Here is a 21,131-nt window from a genome sequence, read left to right on the forward strand (position 1 = left end):
CATAATGTATTGGTGAATACATCTCATTGCAGAGTGAAGCTCATGGATTTTAAAGCCTAATAAAAAAAGAGTTGGACAATCAGAAAGGGATAGGCATAGACTTATGGGCCAGTAGCCTACCCTCAACTGTGGGCAAAGGTAGCCCATATACCAATTTGTTTAAAATAAAGGGAGGTGGCATAGCCTTGAAGAATGCTCAAAACTATTCTATACTCTGAAAAAAAATCTAACTTGCTTTTACTGTAGGTATAGTCAAGAACTAGGCTAGACCTGTTATGCATTTACTGTGGTTAGGTCAGAGTCGAATATTTGTGTGCCTGGGCAAAATGATTTGGTTGACGTTCGCGGTCTCTTTAACTGCAGTCCTGCCCCTATTCCTCTCGCAAATTGTCATCTCGCTAGTGAAAAGCAGACTTCGGTAAAAGTTAGTCCACTTGCTATGTTAACGGATGTGATCAGTGTGTCGTATCTACATTGCCTTTTAAGTTTTTTTCTGGACATTCTAGGATTGTTTATTTTCCGCATCTAGGCATTGGTTTAACCTTCAGAAAACAATGTAGTCTAGGCTACGTGACTATGTGCGACTGCAATTTTAATCGGAGTATCCGTGATTTGCGCAATGTAACTGCGTCCCTCTCCCTGTTCTCTGCTTTTATGGACTCTAAACCAATGTCGAGTACGTTCATATTGGATGCATATATTTTTATTGACATCGTGATTGTGCATGTCGTTGGATGACAACCTCATGGATATCCCTGAGTTTTAAGTGAAGTTTGGGCTATGCATTCATTAGGATGGGTGCAAACAATGGGAAGCACTGTGAGAGTGAGGGTGAGTATAGTTCTTCTAAACCTAAGGAATCTTTTGCTTTTGTCAGTATACTCTACAAGGCGTTCACTTTATTTGAACGCGATTGAATTTGCTTTGCGTGCAAACTCAACCAAAAAGATATGCCTGTCAAAATCCATTGCTGTGTAGACTAAAGAATAGGTTGCAATTGACAAAAACAAAAAAAAACAGTCGCAAAGGATGTCACAGGAACTTTTCAAGCATTGGTCTGTTGAATCTGTTTTTGGCTGCTGTTTTCTTATCCACGAAACGATAGCCTACCTGGTGCTCAATGTGAACGTAGGCCTATTGGTTCAGTTTATTTACTTGTTCTGCAGCCAGTTCTGCAATGGAGCAGGTGAATGGTAGTGTAGCCTAATTCTTGATCCTGTAAATTTAAATCCAGTTTTCCTTGTTTTCTTTTAACCATTAATTCATTTACACCTTAATCTATAGGCCTACTTTAAATGATCCAAGGCAAAACTTTCAAGTTAGTCTTAATAAAATGATTACATAATTGCTCTTTTCAAAGTTCAATTTCTTGTAAAAGTGACATTGAGTTATTTTCAAAGGGAATGCTGGCACACTGTAAAACTGTTATGTTTATGTTAGGCCTAATGGTATTTGGCAGACACTTGTCCAAATGCTTACAGATATACTTTCCCTGCCACACACATCAATTTGATTCACAAGGGCATGTACATTTATTATACATATTCAGCTTACCATCTGTTTAAGGTAACAGGTTGGATGTAGCCTATAATGTGACTGACTGACTGTTTTGGGATAGGATAAGGCAGGATGGAATAGCAATTCAAGATCCGCTGTTATTAGATTGAAAACTTCAAGGATGCACACTGCGCTTGGTCTAGGCCTGCATGGCTATACAAATAACTATTTTCCTCAAGAGAAAGATGACTGAGGCTGTCAAAGGGTTGTACTGGGTTCTGCACATAGCCTGGGCTCTGCTGTGGAGGAGACAAGTCAAAAGGAAGGACACAGGCCATTAGAAGGGCTAAAGACAACACAATATGATCCTGTGGGTGGGGGGGGGGGTGTCAATCCCATTTCAGTGTGTTGAGCCAGATTCTATTCAGATTTACACCTGCTTTGTCAGACCAAACATGTTCAACACAGTAGGTTAGAAATCCATTGTTCCATCCTCAGAAACCATCCCAATCGAACTGACCACAAAAGATGCCATTTGTCCCAAGACTTCCAGGAGCTGAGCTGAACAGATCACCAATGTCCTCATCAGCTATTCCAGTTCCAGCTCAGTCCTAAGCTGCTTCTGAAAACTCAGCTATCCATCCCATCTCAATAAAGGATACATGTCTACAGAAAATGGGCCTTACATCACTGATCATAAACGTTCTGAAGAAGCAAGTGAATCAGATTTTACACCTGGCACTGACTCCTTCCATATGAGTAGACCTTCCTGAAGAAAGTGTATTATAAATATTAAAAAATATTGTGAATATTTACTTATTGGAACCATACGTTCTTCTGTCACTATGACATCAAGTTAATTTCATTGATATTTAAAAAAAAAATGAATGCGAAAACATTCAGCTTTCGCAACCACATTTCAGCATCCAGCAGGACAGAGTTCAAAATTGACCAGGGCTGCATTAGCTTTCCTTAGCAACCCAAAATAACAAAGCCCTCCTCTCTACCCCTAACGCAGGGTGTTCAGAGGACATTTGGGGTCCAGCAAAGTGGTGACTCACATTCTGTGGAGTGGAAGCAGAAGCATTAGCAGATGTTCTGACTCAATGATGTCACCACAGCATGTCATCAGTATGGCAAGGACGAAGAAGACAGAGTCCATGTGTTATGCTGTTGCTAGAACTATGGACATGTTGTGGAAGGCAAAAATGTGAAAACCACTGCATGGTAATCTGTGGGTTTTAAGCATTGTGGTTATTAATGAGGTGACTGGTGCTCCATATCTTCTTCCCCAGCTCACCACAAGGAGCTGAATACCAGAGGATGTGGAGTAGTGTCATCAAGGGCTCTTCTATTGGATCTGGATGTTTATACACCACGTTTCATGAGGATTATCCTGTGTGTGTGTGTGTGATAGAGAGAGCGAAAGAGAGGGAGGTGCATGGGCTTGGGGCAGAGAAGGAGAAAGAAGTTCAAATGTATTATCAGTTTCCTTACGATGACAGCACAGATCTATTAGACAACAAAGTGAAGGGAAAGAGAGAATGGCAGCATCCACAGCTCACAGTGGCACTCTCTAACGTGGTTAATTCATCTGATGATGAGATCATCATCAGTTGAACTAATTGTCTGTCCATACTAGCCCATACTACACTGGGGCGGTGGTAGTGTAGTGGTTAAGGAGCTGGGCTAGCGTGCAGTAGCCTGAAAGTTGTTTGTTCAATTCCCAGCTTCCACCGTTGTGCCCTTGAGCAAGGCACTTAACCCCAAGTTGCTCCGGGGACAATGTGATCCTTTGTAATATAGCTGACATATGTAAGTCACTTTGGTCAAGAAGTGTCTGCTAAATGTAATGTAATGTTATAATCATGATGTTTCACAAATGCCTTAACATTGTTTTCTGGTCTTTTGTAAAAGTTATTGTGCCGTCAATATCTCCTACACTCATTAGCAAAATTGAAGAGATACGTAGTAGGCTAGGGTAGGCTATTAGGAAAAAACTGATAGCCTATATCCCCTCCGTTTTTAAAAATAATTCTGTTGAACACTGATATGCTACAAACATGTTATAAACAGCTGGGAAAGGCTGTCGCAAATCCCTCAAACAGGTGGTCAATCAGAGATTTCAAACGAACGACAGAACAACATGTCACAATGCAACACGATGTTTTCCCTTAATGAAAGTGAAACCATGAGTTTTCCCACATCTCAACTTTGGCCAAAGTTTTCAGAAATAATCGTTTTCAATGATAAAACCTCATTGAAATAATATGATTTTCCATATGGGGTCTTATAAGCCATCTGTCTCCTTCTAGCCACAGCGTTTTTGTTGCAAACATAATCAACCTAGGCATGCTCAGATGACGTGATAGACGAGGCACTGTTGCTCACCTGTCCATCATTGTAAAGCCCAATTTGATTGGTCCGCCAGATTTGGGGCGAGCATGTAGTTGCTCCACAACGGAGCAATGCCAGACCGAACTTCCCGACCTCAAATGTTGTGGGCGGGACTAAGTTCGGCTGGCACCCAGGCTACATATTTACAGTTCTGTATTAGAATTCAGTTTTATTGTATTATCAGGGCTATGTGTTGAAAGTAATTTTCCTAATCCACTAAACCTTTCATCTTCGCTATACTCTTTTGGAAGGGAGGGACAGTGACGTGGGGCGTTTGGGGAACAAAGAACTTGGCAGTCTTACTGCAGCTGAACATATGTTCCTGCGAAGTAGCCAGGTAGATGCTGTTTTTACAACACCTGTTCAAATATTATGTCTTGGCCGGCCCAACCCTGATCTCTTAACCCTGACGTCTTGGCAGATGCAACTTTTACTGCATGGTCCTTCAGTGGCTGCCACACACTATGCTATAACTGATGCTGCACTAATCATTGATGCAGTTCTCTGAATGTGCTTCTTTGCCTTACAGGTAAGGGAAGTTCCGGCGTCTCCTCCGACGTGAGCTCCAGCACAGATCACACGCCAACCAAACCTCCTAAGAATGCAGCTACCAGCGAAGGTAAAGCATCTGCTCCTCATTATTGACAAACTGCCCGAATTCCCCTCCCCGTCTCCTTTTTATGTAACCCAGACTATTTTTGGAGGAACTTGTGTGTTCCTGGGATAACCATAAATTGAAAACAAACTCAACGCTCCCATCAGAAATAAACACCCGAAGGCTTTTCTTCTTGGACGAAAGAATATTACCCCACCACCCCATAGCTCCTATGTTTGTCCAGCATGGAGGGATATCTGAGGCCAGAGAGTTTCTTGAGAGAATGTCTGTGTCTAACTGTGTGGCTGACAGGGGGGAGAAAGAGAATGCCAAAGTTTTTTGTGCCTATTCACCATGGAATTTGTTTTCCTATTACATGTAATGGTGCTATATTTGACCATTTTATTATTTTATTGTGGAGGTCAGATTTGGGGGGGGGGGGGTCACAATTTGTGTATGTTACTTTCACTTGATTTACTTTCAGCCTTGTTGTCCGCGTCTGTCTTACTATGCATGATATGGACCACACAACACTGTGAAAAAGTTAAGCCAATGCCATGCTGTTTTGACATAATAATTCTGTCTGCAAACCTATAATCAATGTTATCACAGAGGAGCAGAGATTTCCTGTCTGGGTGGGTGGGAAGTTTCTTTATCAGTCTTGTGTGTGGTAAAATGTTTATCACTCCAACAATAATATCAGGCTGGACTGTGATTTCAAAATAATAATAAAATAACAATGCCACCCCTGGCAGAGAAAACAGACTATTAGCTTTGGCTTTAGCTGCAGTATACATACTGTATAATCTTTTAGACACAACTTGTAATATCCTTTTTTACATCAAATATAGAGCCTTCTTGGAATAAATGCTAATTTGAGGGACTCTTGAGGCTCTTTGGAAGTAGGTGTTGAGCAGCCGTAGTTACACAGCGTCACCTGTTACCCTTATTGCATACTGGCAGATTTATGTGGAAACACACCATGGGGATGGTGCGAGGAGATATGTTTCAAAGCAGGCTTTATGGCTCACTTGTAAGGGCAGTGTGTGGTTTGGACCGTCTGTTTTCGAGCTCTACTCTGCGGGCAAGCATTGTTTTCATTACACCGTGGCGCTCACCCTCATTCCCCCTGTGACACTGCCCAGACCCAGAGAGCTCGCCTGGGCAGCGTGCCAGCCCAGCCTCACTAAAGATTCCTTCATTTTGCATTTGAGTTGTGTGCGTGTGCGTGTGCGTGTGCGTGTGCGTGTGCGTGTGTGTGTGTGTGTGTGTGTGCGTGTGCGTGTGTGCATATACATGCTCATATGAAAAGGAGGGAAAGAGGACAAAGTGCCAGGTGTATGCCACTATAAGTGCTCTGTGAGCACTCTTTACAGTGCAATTCTACCACTTAATGTGCCTGCAATTTTGGTTGTGCTTAGTAAGCCAATACAGCTTCCTGGCGGATGACCCACAATAGTATTGCATGCACTTTCACAAGAGGGGCAGCATTTTCATGAGGCAATCAATTGGTTGCTTGTTGGATTTCCAAGCTGTGGCTAGCTCTAGTTAGCAAAATGGGAGGATATTAAAACCTGACATTTATTTTTCTTGGAGGGCTGAATGTGAATGAATTGAATGCTGGAAATGTCAAGTAAGCAGTCTCTGGCTTCTGTCTTGGCAAAGAAGATGCCATAACGATAGAAAAGGTATAACATGAAACAGCACTAGGTTGATGTTGTAATGACACTGAAGTGCAAAACAGAGGACGAAGGCGACAAATCAGCTGTGTGATGGATCTCAACACGGACATACTCAACTAGATATATAGGAGAACTTAAGCATTTTGAAAAAAATTATTCAGTGCCTCTAGAAACTTAACATAAGTTTCCTTAGTTCTGAGGCTATGATATTTATATATAAGGGCTAACATATGGTCCATTGCTTGTTGGCAAGCGCCATGTTTTGGTGTTATGAACGACGTGTCTGTAACGTACATAGGATTCATAACTCCTGGGATAATTGTCTATCTGTTCAGCCAAAGAGAGGATATAACTCCTGCCAGTCATCCTTAGTGTCCCTGGTAATGACAGGCTGTCATGATTACAGCATCTATCTCAGTCAGAGGTCACAGTGTTTTCTTCAGAAAGCCTTTCTGCCGCTAAACTATGGCCCATCTTACATACACATCTATTTAAATATGCACACACACACACACACACACACACACACACACACACAAACAAACAAACAAACAATCACTCAGTCAGGTTAAGAGAGACTGAGACACTGATTTGGAATGACTAGGAATGACATGGAATCTTGTCTTCCAAAATGAAGGATGAGATGCTCATCTGGCTTTGACCATTCTGCAGGAAACAAACACATGCCCTCAACCTACAGTATATGCCTTAAAGTGTCAGTGAGATGTGTTTTTCGTATTGTTGATCAGGCGACTTCATAGTCTGAGTCAAGACATTGTTTTGTTTTCCAAGGAGCACACTTTCAGCTGCTCTTTGAAGAGTATCCCTCATGGTGGAACAACAATTGTGTTTAAACTCTGCACAACACTGCAAATAGCTGAGTTCTACAGATGTTAGATTGTGGTCAGTAATTACTTCCAAGGCTTGAAGTGCCAACGCCTATTAAACCCTAATAAATATTATGTCAGTTTTAAATCTGACATTCATAGTTTTAACAGCATTGTTCCGTTCTGCAATTGCTGTCTTTCACATTAATGCACAAATATCGATATGACCACATCAGTGCTTGAACAGAACCTCTTTGCACTATAGGATTTGGGAGTGTGCTGAGAATTTGTTTCGTCTATGTGAATTTGAAGATGGAATCTGCGAAGGAAAGAAGAAACTCACTGGTGGCTGTCTGGCTGTAGCACAGCCAACTACTAATGTTTTGAGAGACTTTGTTACCAGGCCTGTTAAGCACAAAGTAATTACATGTTCTCAAAGAGCCACAACCACAGCAGCCACTATCCCTACTTAACTAATCAAAATGCAGTCTGTGCACCAGTACCGTGATGGGCACACAGCACCTCAGTTGGAGGAACCTTAAATGTAACTTATGAGGGGATGCCATTGCATTTTTATATATATTTAGAGGTGGAAAGTCATTGCAAATTTGAATGATGTTTAAGTACTAAGTAGCCTAATGCTTCTATGAAGTGTTCATGGATCATCATGCTGATCCATTGCATTTTAACTGCATCTATTTCCACTGTTTTTTCCTTCATTGGGATTTTCATTGGGACTCTCCCATCCCAGGTGTCACTTCCATCAGCATTTGCTTTGTTTGTCATTTCTGTGGCATATTTCAAACTGCTGATCTGCTGTGAGACCCAGCGTTTTACATTCCTCACCTGGGATGTGGTTCAAGACACACAGGAGAAGTTCAGCCTTGGGCCTGGACCACGTGCCTGTGAGAGATTTGCTTTGGCAGCTCTGTGGTCCAGAGACACGTTCCACTGCTCAGCTACAGTTTCTACAGTTTTAGAAGAAGCACTCTTAAACTGGGATACCACCCAACACAATGGCAATCGTGTCCAGCCTCTGCATGTATATTTAGATTCTTAAGTATCATAAAAGGGATGAAGACTGCAATGGTTGAGGATTTTGCTATTTGCTAAAGATAAATGGACAAGACCTGTTTCAGGTGAATGATGTTTAGTTGAGAAACACCTCATTCATGGACTGTATGTCATATTAATATCTACTGTACTGTACAGTATATAGCTACACACTGGAGAGATCAAAGCCATTGATCTGGCTTTTGGTGAAATTCCCCTTCCCTCAATTTAAGTAGTTCAAAAGTTTTGTAACAAGAAACATGTGCACAGCACAGTATAAATAAACAGGAGAAGAAAAAAACTTGTGCAATCTTTGAAGGTCTTTTTTGAATTAATTGAATGCAACCTGGCTATCTATCTGAATGTGTTATTTGTATGTTTATTTTGTCACTGGCATATCCCCATGAGATGATCCTTCCTTCTCCTATTTGGAAAATTAGAAGCGGCTCATACTCACACATGTCATTTTGTGTCATGAGGTTCAGTCGGTGTTGAAAACCTCAAAGTGGCTTTCCTTAGGTTTCCTTTGGCACAGTCGTGGTTGAGGGTCATTTAAAACCCTGGAGTGGGTTGCTGGACAGGCCTAGTGTGGGATTTGTAAAATACTGTCCTCCTCTTTTCTGGTGTTTTGAGGTCAACAGAGGAGAAATCATGTGGGCAGTCTAAACAGTAAACCCTGGAATGATCTGCCTGGCTCCAGAATGCTAACACACTGACCCTGCTTTGGGCGCCTAATCCCCGCAGATTGCCTTGTGTTTATAAATAGGTTGCGTTACTCTCGTCTTCCATTTATTTTTCTCTTCATTTATTTTCCCACTCAGATGTATATGCACCGTGTCAATATTGATCTTTGCCATTCCAGAGAATGAGAGACAGGGGAGACATTAGTCACTGAAGCGTTCCAAGATGGTTATGGATGTGAAACTTTCGTTCACATTCATTTAAAGGAAGGGGCCGTCTTGTTCCAAGAGACAAAAATAAAATCTGACCAGCTATGCTGCAGGCCTTCCCATATGTGTTGGAAGATGCCATTTGTTCATTTGCATTAGTTATTGTTTATACTAAGTTATGACAAATCTGAATGTTATTATTGTGAATGATTTCTTGGGTATGGAGAATTGCAGAGGTTTGGTTAATAATACCATTATACCAATAATACCAATAATACCAACACGCCTTGGCTAATAATACCTGGGCCCTAATAGAAAAACTCATGGCAGAAGTGTTATCTAAACTAACCTTACCAATTAATCAACACTGGCAGAGTAAGACAAGATTTGTAATTTCACGGGACTGGCTTGTTGAAATGTTCCTCGTATCCCAAGCCCTTTATTTGGAGAATGAGTTTACTGTTCCTCGAGAATGTCTCACAGGTGCCAAGGTGTGACTCTCAAACCTGCATTTGGCATCCAGGCAGCTGTGAGACCATACAGTCTGCAGAGAAGGTCAGGGCTGGTTTAAGCTGTGCATAATTGGACCAACCGAAGCTGCCATGCAAAGTGAATGAAAGGACTTCTGAAGGATTTATGGTGGAAAAATATCATCACCTGCTGGTTCTGGCTGGGAGACATGACATAATTATAGAATTATGTGATGATTTATTGTAGGAACTCAGAGCATGCTCCACACTCCACATACTGTTGTGACACTTGACACCAGTGTATAGTGATACAGACTGTAAAACTCACTGAGATAACCTATGTTTGTGATTCAATGGTTACTGGTTAAGTTTATGTTTAATAAAGAATGACACATTTTTTGCACTTTTTCCATTTTAGGTAAGAATGTAAGCCATGTAGCGTAGCCAACAGACACATGAGTGGCAAGTGTGCTAGCAAGGAGACTAAAATCCATGGACTAGCATCTGTAGCATGTCTGTTAAGATTAAGGAGGGAGGTCTATGGATTTTACTCACTGCAGTTCTGAACCCATTGGAGATCGTTACACTAGCTTGTGCCTGCTTAGCCGTGTTGGTCACATGGAGATGCAGATGTTTTCCTACTAGTTGCATGTAAATCATTTCGTTTTTCAAAATATTCTATTCATTTCAGAGCAGAAAGGCCGCAACTTAAGTGCACCGTTCGCAAAGCGTAAAAATAGTTTTAGAAGACTGGTATAATTTTTTCGAGAGTACACGCTGCTATCACATCTGCTGTAGCCAGTTCCACCAATGATAGTTGAAGCTAATTGTTGCAACAGATGCTAAGCGAACGGAACACTTACGTACCCGGTGTAGCCTCCCTGTTAGATTGTTGATCAACTTTCATTCCATTGCAGTCACCACATCCTAAATGATGCACATCAGTGTTTCTATCACACATGGCAGCTTCGTAGGGGAAAAAGGGTTTTACACAATTCAAACCACAGAGCAGTGTTTCTGGAAGTTTTAAATTCAGACAGATTTATTGGTTTAAATCTGTCTCTAGGGTGAGTAAAAGCATGCTTAAATAATCAACTCCCAGAATGGATTTGTGTTGTGATTTCTGCTATACCAGGCATTCTTTCATTCATTTACTTCATCTTTCTTTATTCAGATCTCAGAACTATTTTTCACATTAAGTTGGTATTGATATAACAGAGAAAAAATTCAGCATATCAAGATATAATCTCAGAAATATTTTGTTTGTGGTCTGACAACAGTTCCTGAATGGATCATGCATTTTCAAAGGGTTCCCAATGAGTAGGTAACCATGATAGCTTGCTTCAGAATCACTGTTGGCATTCACTTCAAATGCATTGTCACTGAGATTGCTCAAATGGCCTTTGTGGTCATGGTTATGAGCCCAAACCACTGTGGATGACATAAAAACGTATGAAACTAACCTCACTCCCCTCAAATGCGGGGAAGGAAGTGTGCTGTGATCCCCCCAAGAGCCTGTCTGCCTTTGCAATGTCCAGGCCTCGTGATAGACCTAACCGCAGTGTGCGCCATTCGTCATAGCCAAATTAGAGAGGGAGGGGTGCTGGAAACCCTTCCTGCCCTCTGAGGGTATGTGAGTGTGTATCTGCGCTGCACATGGTAATGTATGGTCACACACACACACACAGATCCACTCACAGAGGTACAGTCTCCATACCACTGATTTTTAAAAACAAGCGATTTCCTTCTTTTCTTGGTTCACATCATGACCCTACTCGTAATCCCCGTCGAACTGACTCTATTGTTAAACTTGGCCTTAACAAAAGTCTGTGACTACCCTCTCCGTCTGTCAGCAGGTTGAAGGACAAATTTTGACTTGTCCTTGGATGTCTGCACTGTAAATCCTCACCACGGGCAGCAGACGGTCAGAGAAGAAAGGGGGAGGGGCCCACTGCTACTGCTGATGAGGCCCTGAGGCCTTCCTCAGGCCCAAGAGCTGTTCAATGTGTGGATTTCAGATTTGATGAGTTTGAGGGGTGTAGATGGTAATGTTTTTGTCATGAGATGTGGCTCACAGACCACTGCTAGAAGTTAACACACACACACACTTAGTAATGTCATAGCTTTATCATTTCCTGTCTTTGCCACTGTGTGCTATTGTTCTCTGGTTGGCATAGTAAAATCCTGCATATCAGGCAAACTGCCAGGGCCATCAAGCTTTGAAAGCTTCCGCTGATTCAAACAAGCAGTCAAGGTTTAAAGAAAGGCAGTTTCTCACAGTCCTTGTGCTTCCTATAGCCTCATGGCATTTCTGTGGCATACAATACCACTAGAAAGTATACATGTCAGAACCCCTCTTGACCTCTTTTTGAAGCCTTGGGAACATTTTGCATAGGTGAGCCAGCAGGGATAGTCTGAGAAGATGTTCACTACTGGGTTTGGAGGGACAACAATTGTTTGTCATCTGCAGAGGCTTTGTTTGAAAAAAAAAAACGCCATTGTGGTGTGTTATCAAGTAGGCCTAGATGTTTTAATAAAGTGAGGGTGTGTGGGTGTGTGTGCATCATGACAAAAGGCACTGTAATAATCCTGCAGCCATTTTATCATTTGACCCTACACAGAGTGATAATTCATGAAAAATACCCTCCACCCTTTTACTTATTGGACTAATCGGAAAGAACCAGGAAGATAATCTAGTGCTTGGCTTCTTCATTCCTGCAACTCCTCCTTAAACCTGGGACCGTTTCTTATTTCATGGTTTATTTCCCCAGCTTGATTTTGGAGAGGATGCATTAAGCTCTGCTTTAACTTCGCCAGAGAGGATTTGGAGATGACTTCCTCACACCCCTCCACATCGCTGAGTTGGCAGGGAGATGCTCTTGGAAAAGTCCAATGGGAACGGGCCTGTTGGGGGAAAAGACACTCTGAGCTAATGGTTCTGCAGCCTTTGGCCAAAAGCTACGAAGCTGCTCTGTTTGTAGCTTATGTAGTCATGCATCACAAGGATAAGAGTTCTTTGGATGAAGCTTTTGGTGCAGCACCAGGAAACTACATTGAATGCTGAGCTGAATGGCCTTATCAGGGCACTAAAGCCAGGAGGATAGTTAATTTGCTCATTTTCTGTCTTCTTTTCTACCAACTCTCTGCACACACGCACACACACCTTTTTAATATTATATTTTCATTCTTATTTCATGCATTCCTTTTAATGGCTATCTTATTATCTATGTTTGCACAGATCACTGTCTTTGGATAGCTTCCTTAATGAAATATCCACCTTTCAGAGCAAAACATTGACCCTGTTAAAATGAAAACTGTGTCTTGGGACATCAAGCAAGACTAAATGAGTGGTGTAGTTTACCACAACATTTCTTCTAAATGAACCACTTACTCAAGAATGTGATCCATGTGATATTGCCTTTCACCCATGCTAGGCACTTCTCTGTAAGTCACACATTTGCTTGTTTGTGTCATAATTAATGAGTTTCCACAAGAAAGACCCTAGAGCCCCTTTGTCCCAAGCTCACAGTTTATCCATCATCAACAAGTGTCATGAACAGTAAATATCCTCTTTGAATTGACACATTGGAGATCCATATGTTTTGCCCAATCTTTTGTTACTTCCCTCCTGCTCAGTCACTCTCCCTTCCAGCGTGCATTCTCCCGATCCCTTTTGTCTTTCTGCTGTGCACTCTCCAAGTTAAAGACCAGATGTTCAACTATTTTCTGTCTGATATCTCAAACTGAAAAAATCCTCCGCCACTGCCAGTTCATGTCAAGTTCATGCAGCTGGAAGAGATATGTTTGTAATTACAGGATCGCAAACCAGACTGATGAAGCATGGTTCAAGGAGGACAAGCAGTCTCTCCAGAGAACTGAGACTTTACACACTTGTGCAAAGACAGGAATAGGTCACAGCTCATCTAAATACATAGCATATCTATTTTCAGCCATGTTGCTAACGGCCATGCTCAGTTTTACTGTCATCATGGAAAAAAACACACTCAACTTATGTTGTGGATGTTGTAGATTAGTTTGCCAAATAATCAATAATGTGTATTAACTATCCTTACACAGATATATTTCATCTTCCACCAACCAACAGTTAGACTGCTTTAAATTCTTGGTCTTTTCTTTTTTATATTTTGGGCTTTTTGCCTTTATTTACATACGACAGTGAAGATTGACAGGAAGTGTTTAGTAGAGACAGTTGGGGTGATCAAAAATGACCACAGGTCAAATTCAAACCTGGGTCCTGTGGGTAGTTGGACCCAAACATGGACGCTGTTGCCCCTTGCACCGCAGCACCTTCCGTGTCTTTTCTGATCTCTCCACCCCTCATTTAGGCAACTGCTCCTGTGTGTTTTGACAAATTTGTTTTGGCTAGTCCTTTGTGTTTTGTCTGTTGATTGTGTGATTGTTTATGTACAGAATTAACTCCAGGGCTGTTTATATCCTGTGCCCTGAGACTGAATGAAGTATCCTCTGAATTTGCTAGTGAATGAAAAATAAAATTTTTACAAGACATATTTAAGTTGGGAAGGTCCTGTTCCCAGAACAAGAACTTGCATCAGTTTAAAGTTTTTATGACGTTATAAAACAAATCAAAACTGTTCAAATTGAAATGTCCCCTGGCAATATTTTAGAGCAGACTGTTGTAATATACAGTTTCCAATTTTTATGCTCTCTCCAAAGCATGTACTTGGAGAATAATGTAGTATTTTTCTCACAATTAAAATATAGAAAATATTCCCTATTAAGAATTTGCTGATTAGAAAATGTGTGCCATTTAGTTGAGTACATATGGTAATCATCATCAATCAAGGTTCCAGATGCTTCTCAGATGAATTGAATCGGTCCTGGTTATGCTAACTGCTGAAAACAGTCTTGATGGTTTTATGGTATCCAAAGATGGTTTTATAGTATTATTCAAAGAACACGGATTCCAGGTGCTCCATCACTGAGCACAGCAGAACGTAAACAATGAGGTTTGGTCTTCACTTAGCAAACAAAAGTGTGTCTTCATCCACCAGCTGTGCAGCAGAGAAAACTACGCTAATTAGCAGCACTCTGATTGTGTGTGTAACGGAACATTCCGCTGATCACTGACACGTGTAGTTATGGCATTACAGGCAGCTTCTTGGCCAGTGGCTGCTGGTTTAATGTCATGCCTTCAGTTTTGGTTCGGTGACTGACTGGTTAGGAACAACAGCTTCAGTGTATGCAAACACTGATAAGATCACTTTGAACTCCATTGTTCCAAGATTAACTCCCTACCTTTTTACTGAAAAATGACTTTGATATAAAAAGCATAATATAACCTTGCATTGGCCCCTTTCTTTTAACTCTCTTGTGAGGTGTCAAATGGGACTCAGTGAGTAGGCTACAAAATGATGTCCAAAAAAGAACAGAAGAAAATAGTAAAGGCTAAACAAATCTCTAAAGCCTACAGTATTTCATAGCAGGGCTGAGGCTTAATTGACCATACATACAGTAGGATAAATCCATGAACATGAGGTAGTACTCTGCTCTTTTATTTATGAAGTGCTAGAATAAACACTTAGCCCTTAGGGATACTTTGACTCACCTCTTGAATGCTTTTGTCCTGGAATGTGGAGTATGGACTGGATGGCAGTCAATTTGATGCTCTAAAAACAGGCCCTATGGATGGATCGAAATGTAACAGGTATTAAAAAATACATCACATATTTCAGCACATGCGTAAGCGTTCTCCCTCTGGGACTGCTTCCAGCTGTGTACACCTCAGTGTGGAGGCGCTGAGTGGCTTACATGCTACATCCATAAGAGTGTTGCAGGGCAGACAGACCACCCAAGCAGAGCAACCACTTCCAGTACCAAGAGGGGATCAGGCTGACCCCAGATCCCCTGTTCTTGTAATGCTTTCTTTTCTACATACTGTTAGTGAGTTTTCTGTTACTGTGGCCAGTTTAGTTTAGTTTCAAGGCATTTATATTATAACCTGAAGAAGACACAAACTGCTTGGCCATTTGGCCAAACATGGCCATTTTGGGAGATTCTCTCCTTTTTCCTTTTCCCCCTTGACACTAAAGAGCATGCAACGTAAAATGCCATTCAGGGGCAGGTGTGAAATCAATACCACTTTGTAGGGGAGAGCATGTATGTACCTCAAATGTTTAGTTTAGTTTTAGTTTAGATTTAGGCACATAGGCACAAAGTTCTTGCGTATGAAATACAGCTATATCATGTGGCACATGAGAGTATTGAGCTGACTCATCAATTTTTGCACTTCAATGTCTTGGTTACATTGGGGGTTTACTTGAGCCGGCTGGAATTAACATTCATTTGAATAAGCTGATTTGAGCTTGTAGCTAACTGAAAAGCATCAGATTTTAGATCGTTCAGTTTATGAAAAACACACATTTTCTGTTTGACCTTGATTAAGATTTATTGATTGAAAGATTCATTGATTACTGACACACTGGTCTTTCAAAGGACATAAAAAGACTTCATCAAAGTTTGAATGTGCAACAACAGTAGTTTTTTACTTGACTTAAGTACGGTAATTGCATGAAGAAATGTGCCATCAGAAAAAAAAAAAGATTGACCCATTGATATCAAACGCATGCATCAGAAAACAGTACACAGCATCAGATAATTCCAAACTCTATAAGGTGCCATTGTCATTTTTTGTCCGTTTCTTAATCATGGGTCTTGAAGTTGAGGACTGGTATCAGGGTAAGGAGCCTTGCTAGACAAAGTCCAAGCCCATGTCATCTGTGTATGTCATCATAACCTGTCCGCAAGGCACCGCAGACCTATGTCAGGTCTGGAATACAGATCTGCATGCCAAACTTTCACAGTAGACCTGTCTGCCTGTTTGTGCTCTCACAAATCTACAAGGCAGACCCAAGATGGATCTCCTAAGCATGTGATACAAAAAAGTTACTGACATGGAGCCGGGGATACAAAAAGCACCAATGGTTACGACATTATGGGCGATGCCTTAACAGCTGTTTCGCCATTTTAAGTGAGACTCAGAAACATTTAACTTTGATCCTTATGCATAGTGCTTCCTTCCTCTCTTTTTCTTCTTCTTAAGACGTGTTGTTTATTTTTGTCTCATTCTTGTATTTTTATTTATCCAGTTCAGCCTCACCTCACATTTACTGTACATGCCATAGCACAAACGTATGATCTCAGCGTAGCCTGGATATGTTTACCAAACCCAACCTTTTCACACAAAAAAAAAACAGGCTCTGTGTAAGTGTGGGGGCAGATACATTGAGAATTAGAGACATTGCAATAAAACTGGTATTTTTTTCATCAGCATGCCACATTACCTCCCAAGAGACTGCAGCATAAGTAGTTCAATAATGCTGGCCCCAGAGCCTCGCTCGACCTCATAACAGCGGGATTTTGTCCAAATCCAGGGGTGACATCACTTCACTAGCCTTCCCCTTTTCTGTAGTCAATAGATTTCATCTTTGTGTGTGTGTGTCTGTGTGTGTGTGTGTGAGAAAGAGAAAGTGTTTTGGGGTACTATGAACTCAGAGACTGATAGTATCTATGGATGATGCTTCAGGCTCATACAATGACCTCAAGATCATACAAGGCTCTTTGGATGGGGGCTTGGAAGAAGGAGTCTTCTTTTCCTCGCACGCCACTGTGATGAGATCCAGATTACCCTAATCATGCCTGAATTTATCCTCCCCCTCTTTCCCAGCCCACCGAGCACAGTTCGCTACAAGCTCCTAAACCCTTTGCAATTAGCCACATCTGTGAATAAGCTTGTTTATGGCCAATCACAGAACATCAGCAAAAAGCGACCACAACAGTTAAATATGAGCTCTTTGAAGGGCAGATGTCCCTCTGATGACAAGGTGTAAAGAGTGGATGCACAAGATGTGCCTAAGATAAACTTGACCACTTCTTCAACACAAATTCATCCATGACAACCAAAAAAAGAAAAAATAGTCACTGTATCCACTTGAAAGCTTGTAGTTTGTGTAACCCCGACATTTTTGACAAAATGTTTCAAGTGATGAAAGAAACAATGGTCTTGTGTTGAAGACTGCAGATGTTTCATAATGTATAATAGTAATCCACTCTCTTTCTCTCCCCCAGATTCTGACCTCAGCATGCGGACCCTGAGTACCCCCAGTCCAGCCCTTATTCTCGCTCCACAAACCATTATTCCTCACAATGGCAACAACTCCAGCTCCTCCGTCTCTGGGGAAACGGTGGCCCTCGTCCACCCACCTCCAGGACACCATCACCTGGCCCCGGTTGATCTCCTCCCAGACAACCCCATCTTTCAGATCTTCTCCCATCTGTCCACCAACCAGCTGTGCCGCTGCGCTCGGGTGTGCCGCCGCTGGTACAACCTGGCCTGGGACCCTCGTCTGTGGGGCGCCATCCGGCTGACGGGGGAGCTGCTCCACGCCGACCGGGCCCTGCGCGTGCTCACGCACAGACTGTGTCAAGACACGCCCAGCGTGTGCCTGACCCTGGAGACGGTGGTGGTCAGCGGCTGTCGCCGGCTCACTGACCGCGGCCTCCACGCAGTGGCGATGTGCTGCCCAGAGCTGCGGCACCTAGAGGTAGCTGGCTGCTACAACGTGTCGGATGAAGCCGTGTTCGAGGTGGTGTCCCGGTGCCCCAACCTGGAGCACCTTGATGTGTCAGGTAAAAAGCGTTCCTCCTATAGTATGTGTTCTCTTGCATTAGTTGTCTATTTCAGACTTCATACAGTGGCTCGTTTGACGAAGAGTAGGCGCTGAAATAGACTCATGTCATGTCCATCCCACAGCCTCCACAACTGTGGCCTAATCACATTGAAAACAGGATCACAGGGATGCCTTTTTTTCCTAAATCCTGAATGTTGCTGCTGACATTCATGACATTGTGGCATAAGCATAGAATATTTTTTAAAAAGAATTGTGATTCATTGCACTTCTGTTTTCTCTGCCTGTGCAAGCTGGGAAACGCATTAAGAAATTGAGGGAATCGCTGCCAGTGTAGTGGTCCCTGGAGGCAGAGGCGAAGGCCTGGTCGGCTTTGAAAGCTGGACTCGCAACCTTACAGGGATTCAGGCTGGCTGTCTGCTGCTTTCATTAGGGGAGTGACACGCTAAAAAGCAATGCTCATTATTGAAAAGTCTCCATAATTCCATGGTCAAGGAAAGTCCCAAGTCATTAAAAAGAGGAAGTCTCTCTCATTAACAAAAAAGCGTACAATTTGTTGCCATTGTTACCACAAAGAAAAATGGATCATGCATAACAAATGAAAGTAAACCAATAGTTAATATTCTTCCAATGTTTAATGTGCCATTGACTTGAATTGTCTCGCTCTTCCTCAATCCATCTCTCCTTCTCTGAAAAAAAAAACTCTGAGAAGTAAGCCCATGCTTAAGACCACATTTAACTGTCATGGATCACTTCCCTTTCTAAATAAATGGTTTTAACCATAATAAGGGCCTTTCCTGCCACATGTCTCCCAAAATCCAAACCTTAGAGATATTGATACAGCAGAAAAAAATAGCAAAGGATTATAAATCCTGATTCTGTAAAAGATTATTCAGACCTGATGTGGCCTCTGGTCGGTGGTTTTCACTCTAAAAAAGGGCACGTTTTGGTCTCTTTCTGTGTTGAATTCTCTTAAACACTGTGGGCTGTGTCCTTAAATTGACCCAACAGGGCTTGCCCAGTTGGTTAAGTGACATCAGTTCATTTGATCTGAAAGTATGGTTATCCCAACAATACAGAGGGGCCTCTTAAATACACCTCAAGGCAAAGATGAATTGAATTCTCTGCTTTTGGTTATATATAGTGCTGGTGAACATGCAATAGGGATCTCCTCTGATCCGTTTTCAGTTAAGAATTTCTAAAATGTAAGATTAACTTGATGACGAACTAAAGCACTGTTTCTTGTATTTCAGGCTGCACCAAGGTTACCTGTATCAGTCTGGCTCAAGACTCCTCTATGACTCCTCTGTCTCCACAACATTGCCAGCAGATCTCCATCCGTTACCTGGACTTGACGGACTGCTTCTCACTGGAGGACGAGGGCGTGCGCACCATTGCCTCCCACTGCCCGCGTCTCACTCACCTATACCTGCGCCGCTGCCAGCGTCTGACGGACGAGGCTCTCCGCCAGCTGGCACTGCACTGTCCAGCTATCCGTGAGCTCAGCCTTAGCGACTGTCGACTGGTGGGAGACTTTGGGCTTCGCGAGGTGGCACGCCTCGAGGGCCGTCTCCGCTACCTGAGTGTGGCGCACTGCTGCCGGATCACTGATGTGGGTGTGCGATACGTGGCCCGCTACTGCCCACGGCTACGGTACCTGAACGCCCGTGGCTGTGAGGGGCTGACAGACCATGGTCTGGGCCACCTGGCACGCAGTTGCCCGAAGCTGCGCTCCCTGGATGTTGGCAAGTGCCCACTGGTGTCGGACTCGGGGCTGGAGCAGCTGGCGCGGAGCTGCCCAGGCCTGCGGAGACTGAGCCTGCGTGCGTGTGAGAGTGTGTCTGGACGAGGCCTGCGCATGCTGGCCACTCACTGTCCTGAGCTGCAGCTACTCAACGTGCAGGAGTGCGAGGTGCCTGCAGAGGCCCTTCGGCTGGTGAGACGCCACTGCCGGCGCTGTGTTATCGAACACACTATCCCTGCCTTCTACTGAACACATAGGAGAAGGCACACAAACTCTAATCACTGACAAATGGAGGTTTTTTTTCTCCCTGCATGTTTTCTGACGTTGTTGACTAAGATAATGCAAAAGAAACCAAAGTCAAACTTTATATGGTGCAATATTTGCATTTTAATAAGGTGATTACTGTCCTTTCCATCTGTCTTACAAGAATATTCAGTGTAGGTATATTTATAAAAGGGAATATTCTTTTTTAAAGCCATGAATTCAGATCATATGTAAGCTGTTATGATACCATTATTAATATTTACTGCCTAAACATTATGGGGTGAGCATTTGCACTTTACCTGCATCACAGACATGTTTGTATTAGTTACTTTACCAGGGGAAGGTATTAAAAAGAAGTTTCCGCCAAGTAATTGAGGAAATGTGATGCTGCTATGTTTTTTATATATAAAAAAGGTTTGTTTTGTAATGCTCTAAAGGATGTGATTCAGTTTCAAGCTCTAAATGGAAGCACTTTTTATTAAAAAAGAGAAGCTATTCTGTTTGTTTTGTTACCATTTACTTTGAAAATGATTTAAAATGAGAAGTGAAATGAATATGTTTTAAAGGCACAGCCAGTCCTTGACCATCCCTCCATATCCAAAGTTACATGGATCCAAAAGCTGCACTAAAGGTATAAAAAATAATAATTTTGTAAATAGTTGTCTTCTTCAGGTGGTAGCCATGTTATCCACATCTGTGTGTGATTCTCTAAGCTAGTTAGGACAGTCGTTGTTTGTATTCTGAAGTAAGAATTATGCACATTGCAATGCCAAATCTGTGTGATTGTGTATCCCTAACATTTTGTAGTTGTGACTTTTATGCTGTTGTAAATCACACAGAGCCCTGGCAAATAGAAATGCCTCTGTGATCTGGGTCTAGTGTGTAGCCCGCTTCATTGCAGTCTGTGTGCTGCTTCCAAGTCGTGCAGGTGCCTCTGTTTCTTAGTTCCCACCAGTTCTTAGATTTCTAAATGCCTTTTTATTAAACTATGCGCCATATGGTGTGTAGAGCCAGAGGAGAAATGGCCTAACCACAAATTCCCTGTC

General features: G+C 42.3%; 1 protein-coding gene across 2 annotated transcripts; it reads left to right on the forward strand.

Annotated features, from left to right (window-relative positions):
• Positions 1–434: 434 nt before the first annotated feature.
• Positions 435–20,148, forward strand: LOC143131065 (F-box/LRR-repeat protein 7). 2 transcript variants are annotated; one of them, XM_076290448.1, is made up of 4 exons: positions 435–831; positions 4,424–4,513; positions 17,518–18,078; positions 19,331–20,148. In XM_076290448.1, exons 1-4 carry the CDS (start codon positions 795–797, stop codon positions 20,068–20,070), a joined length of 1,428 nt encoding a protein of 475 aa, XP_076146563.1. In that variant the 5' UTR covers positions 435–794; the 3' UTR covers positions 20,071–20,148. The 2 variants fall into 2 exon arrangements, with proteins under 2 accessions (XP_076146563.1, XP_076146564.1); XM_076290449.1 differs by lacking the exon at positions 435–831 and adding an exon at positions 3,017–4,231.
• Positions 20,149–21,131: the final 983 nt, after the last annotated feature.

Source organism: Alosa pseudoharengus, unplaced genomic scaffold, assembly GCF_046254945.1.
Source record: "Alosa pseudoharengus isolate Yale_2024_CS ecotype anadromous, Long Island Sound unplaced genomic scaffold, YU_APseudo_1.1 YU_APseudo_1.1_scf_18, whole genome shotgun sequence".
Taxonomy (NCBI): domain Eukaryota; kingdom Metazoa; phylum Chordata; class Actinopteri; order Clupeiformes; family Clupeidae; genus Alosa; species Alosa pseudoharengus.

Bases quoted from the DNA above. Each gene is read 5' to 3' on its own strand.
- LOC143131065 (XM_076290448.1), top strand. From the start codon at position 795: ATGGGTGCAAACAATGGGAAGCACTGTGAGAGTGAGG. The intron at 832-4,423 runs GTGAGTATAGTT...TTTGCCTTACAG, and splicing joins GAAGCACTGTGAGAGTGAGG to GTAAGGGAAGTTCCGGCGTC. The intron at 4,514-17,517 runs GTAAAGCATCTG...TCTCTCCCCCAG, and splicing joins GAATGCAGCTACCAGCGAAG to ATTCTGACCTCAGCATGCGG.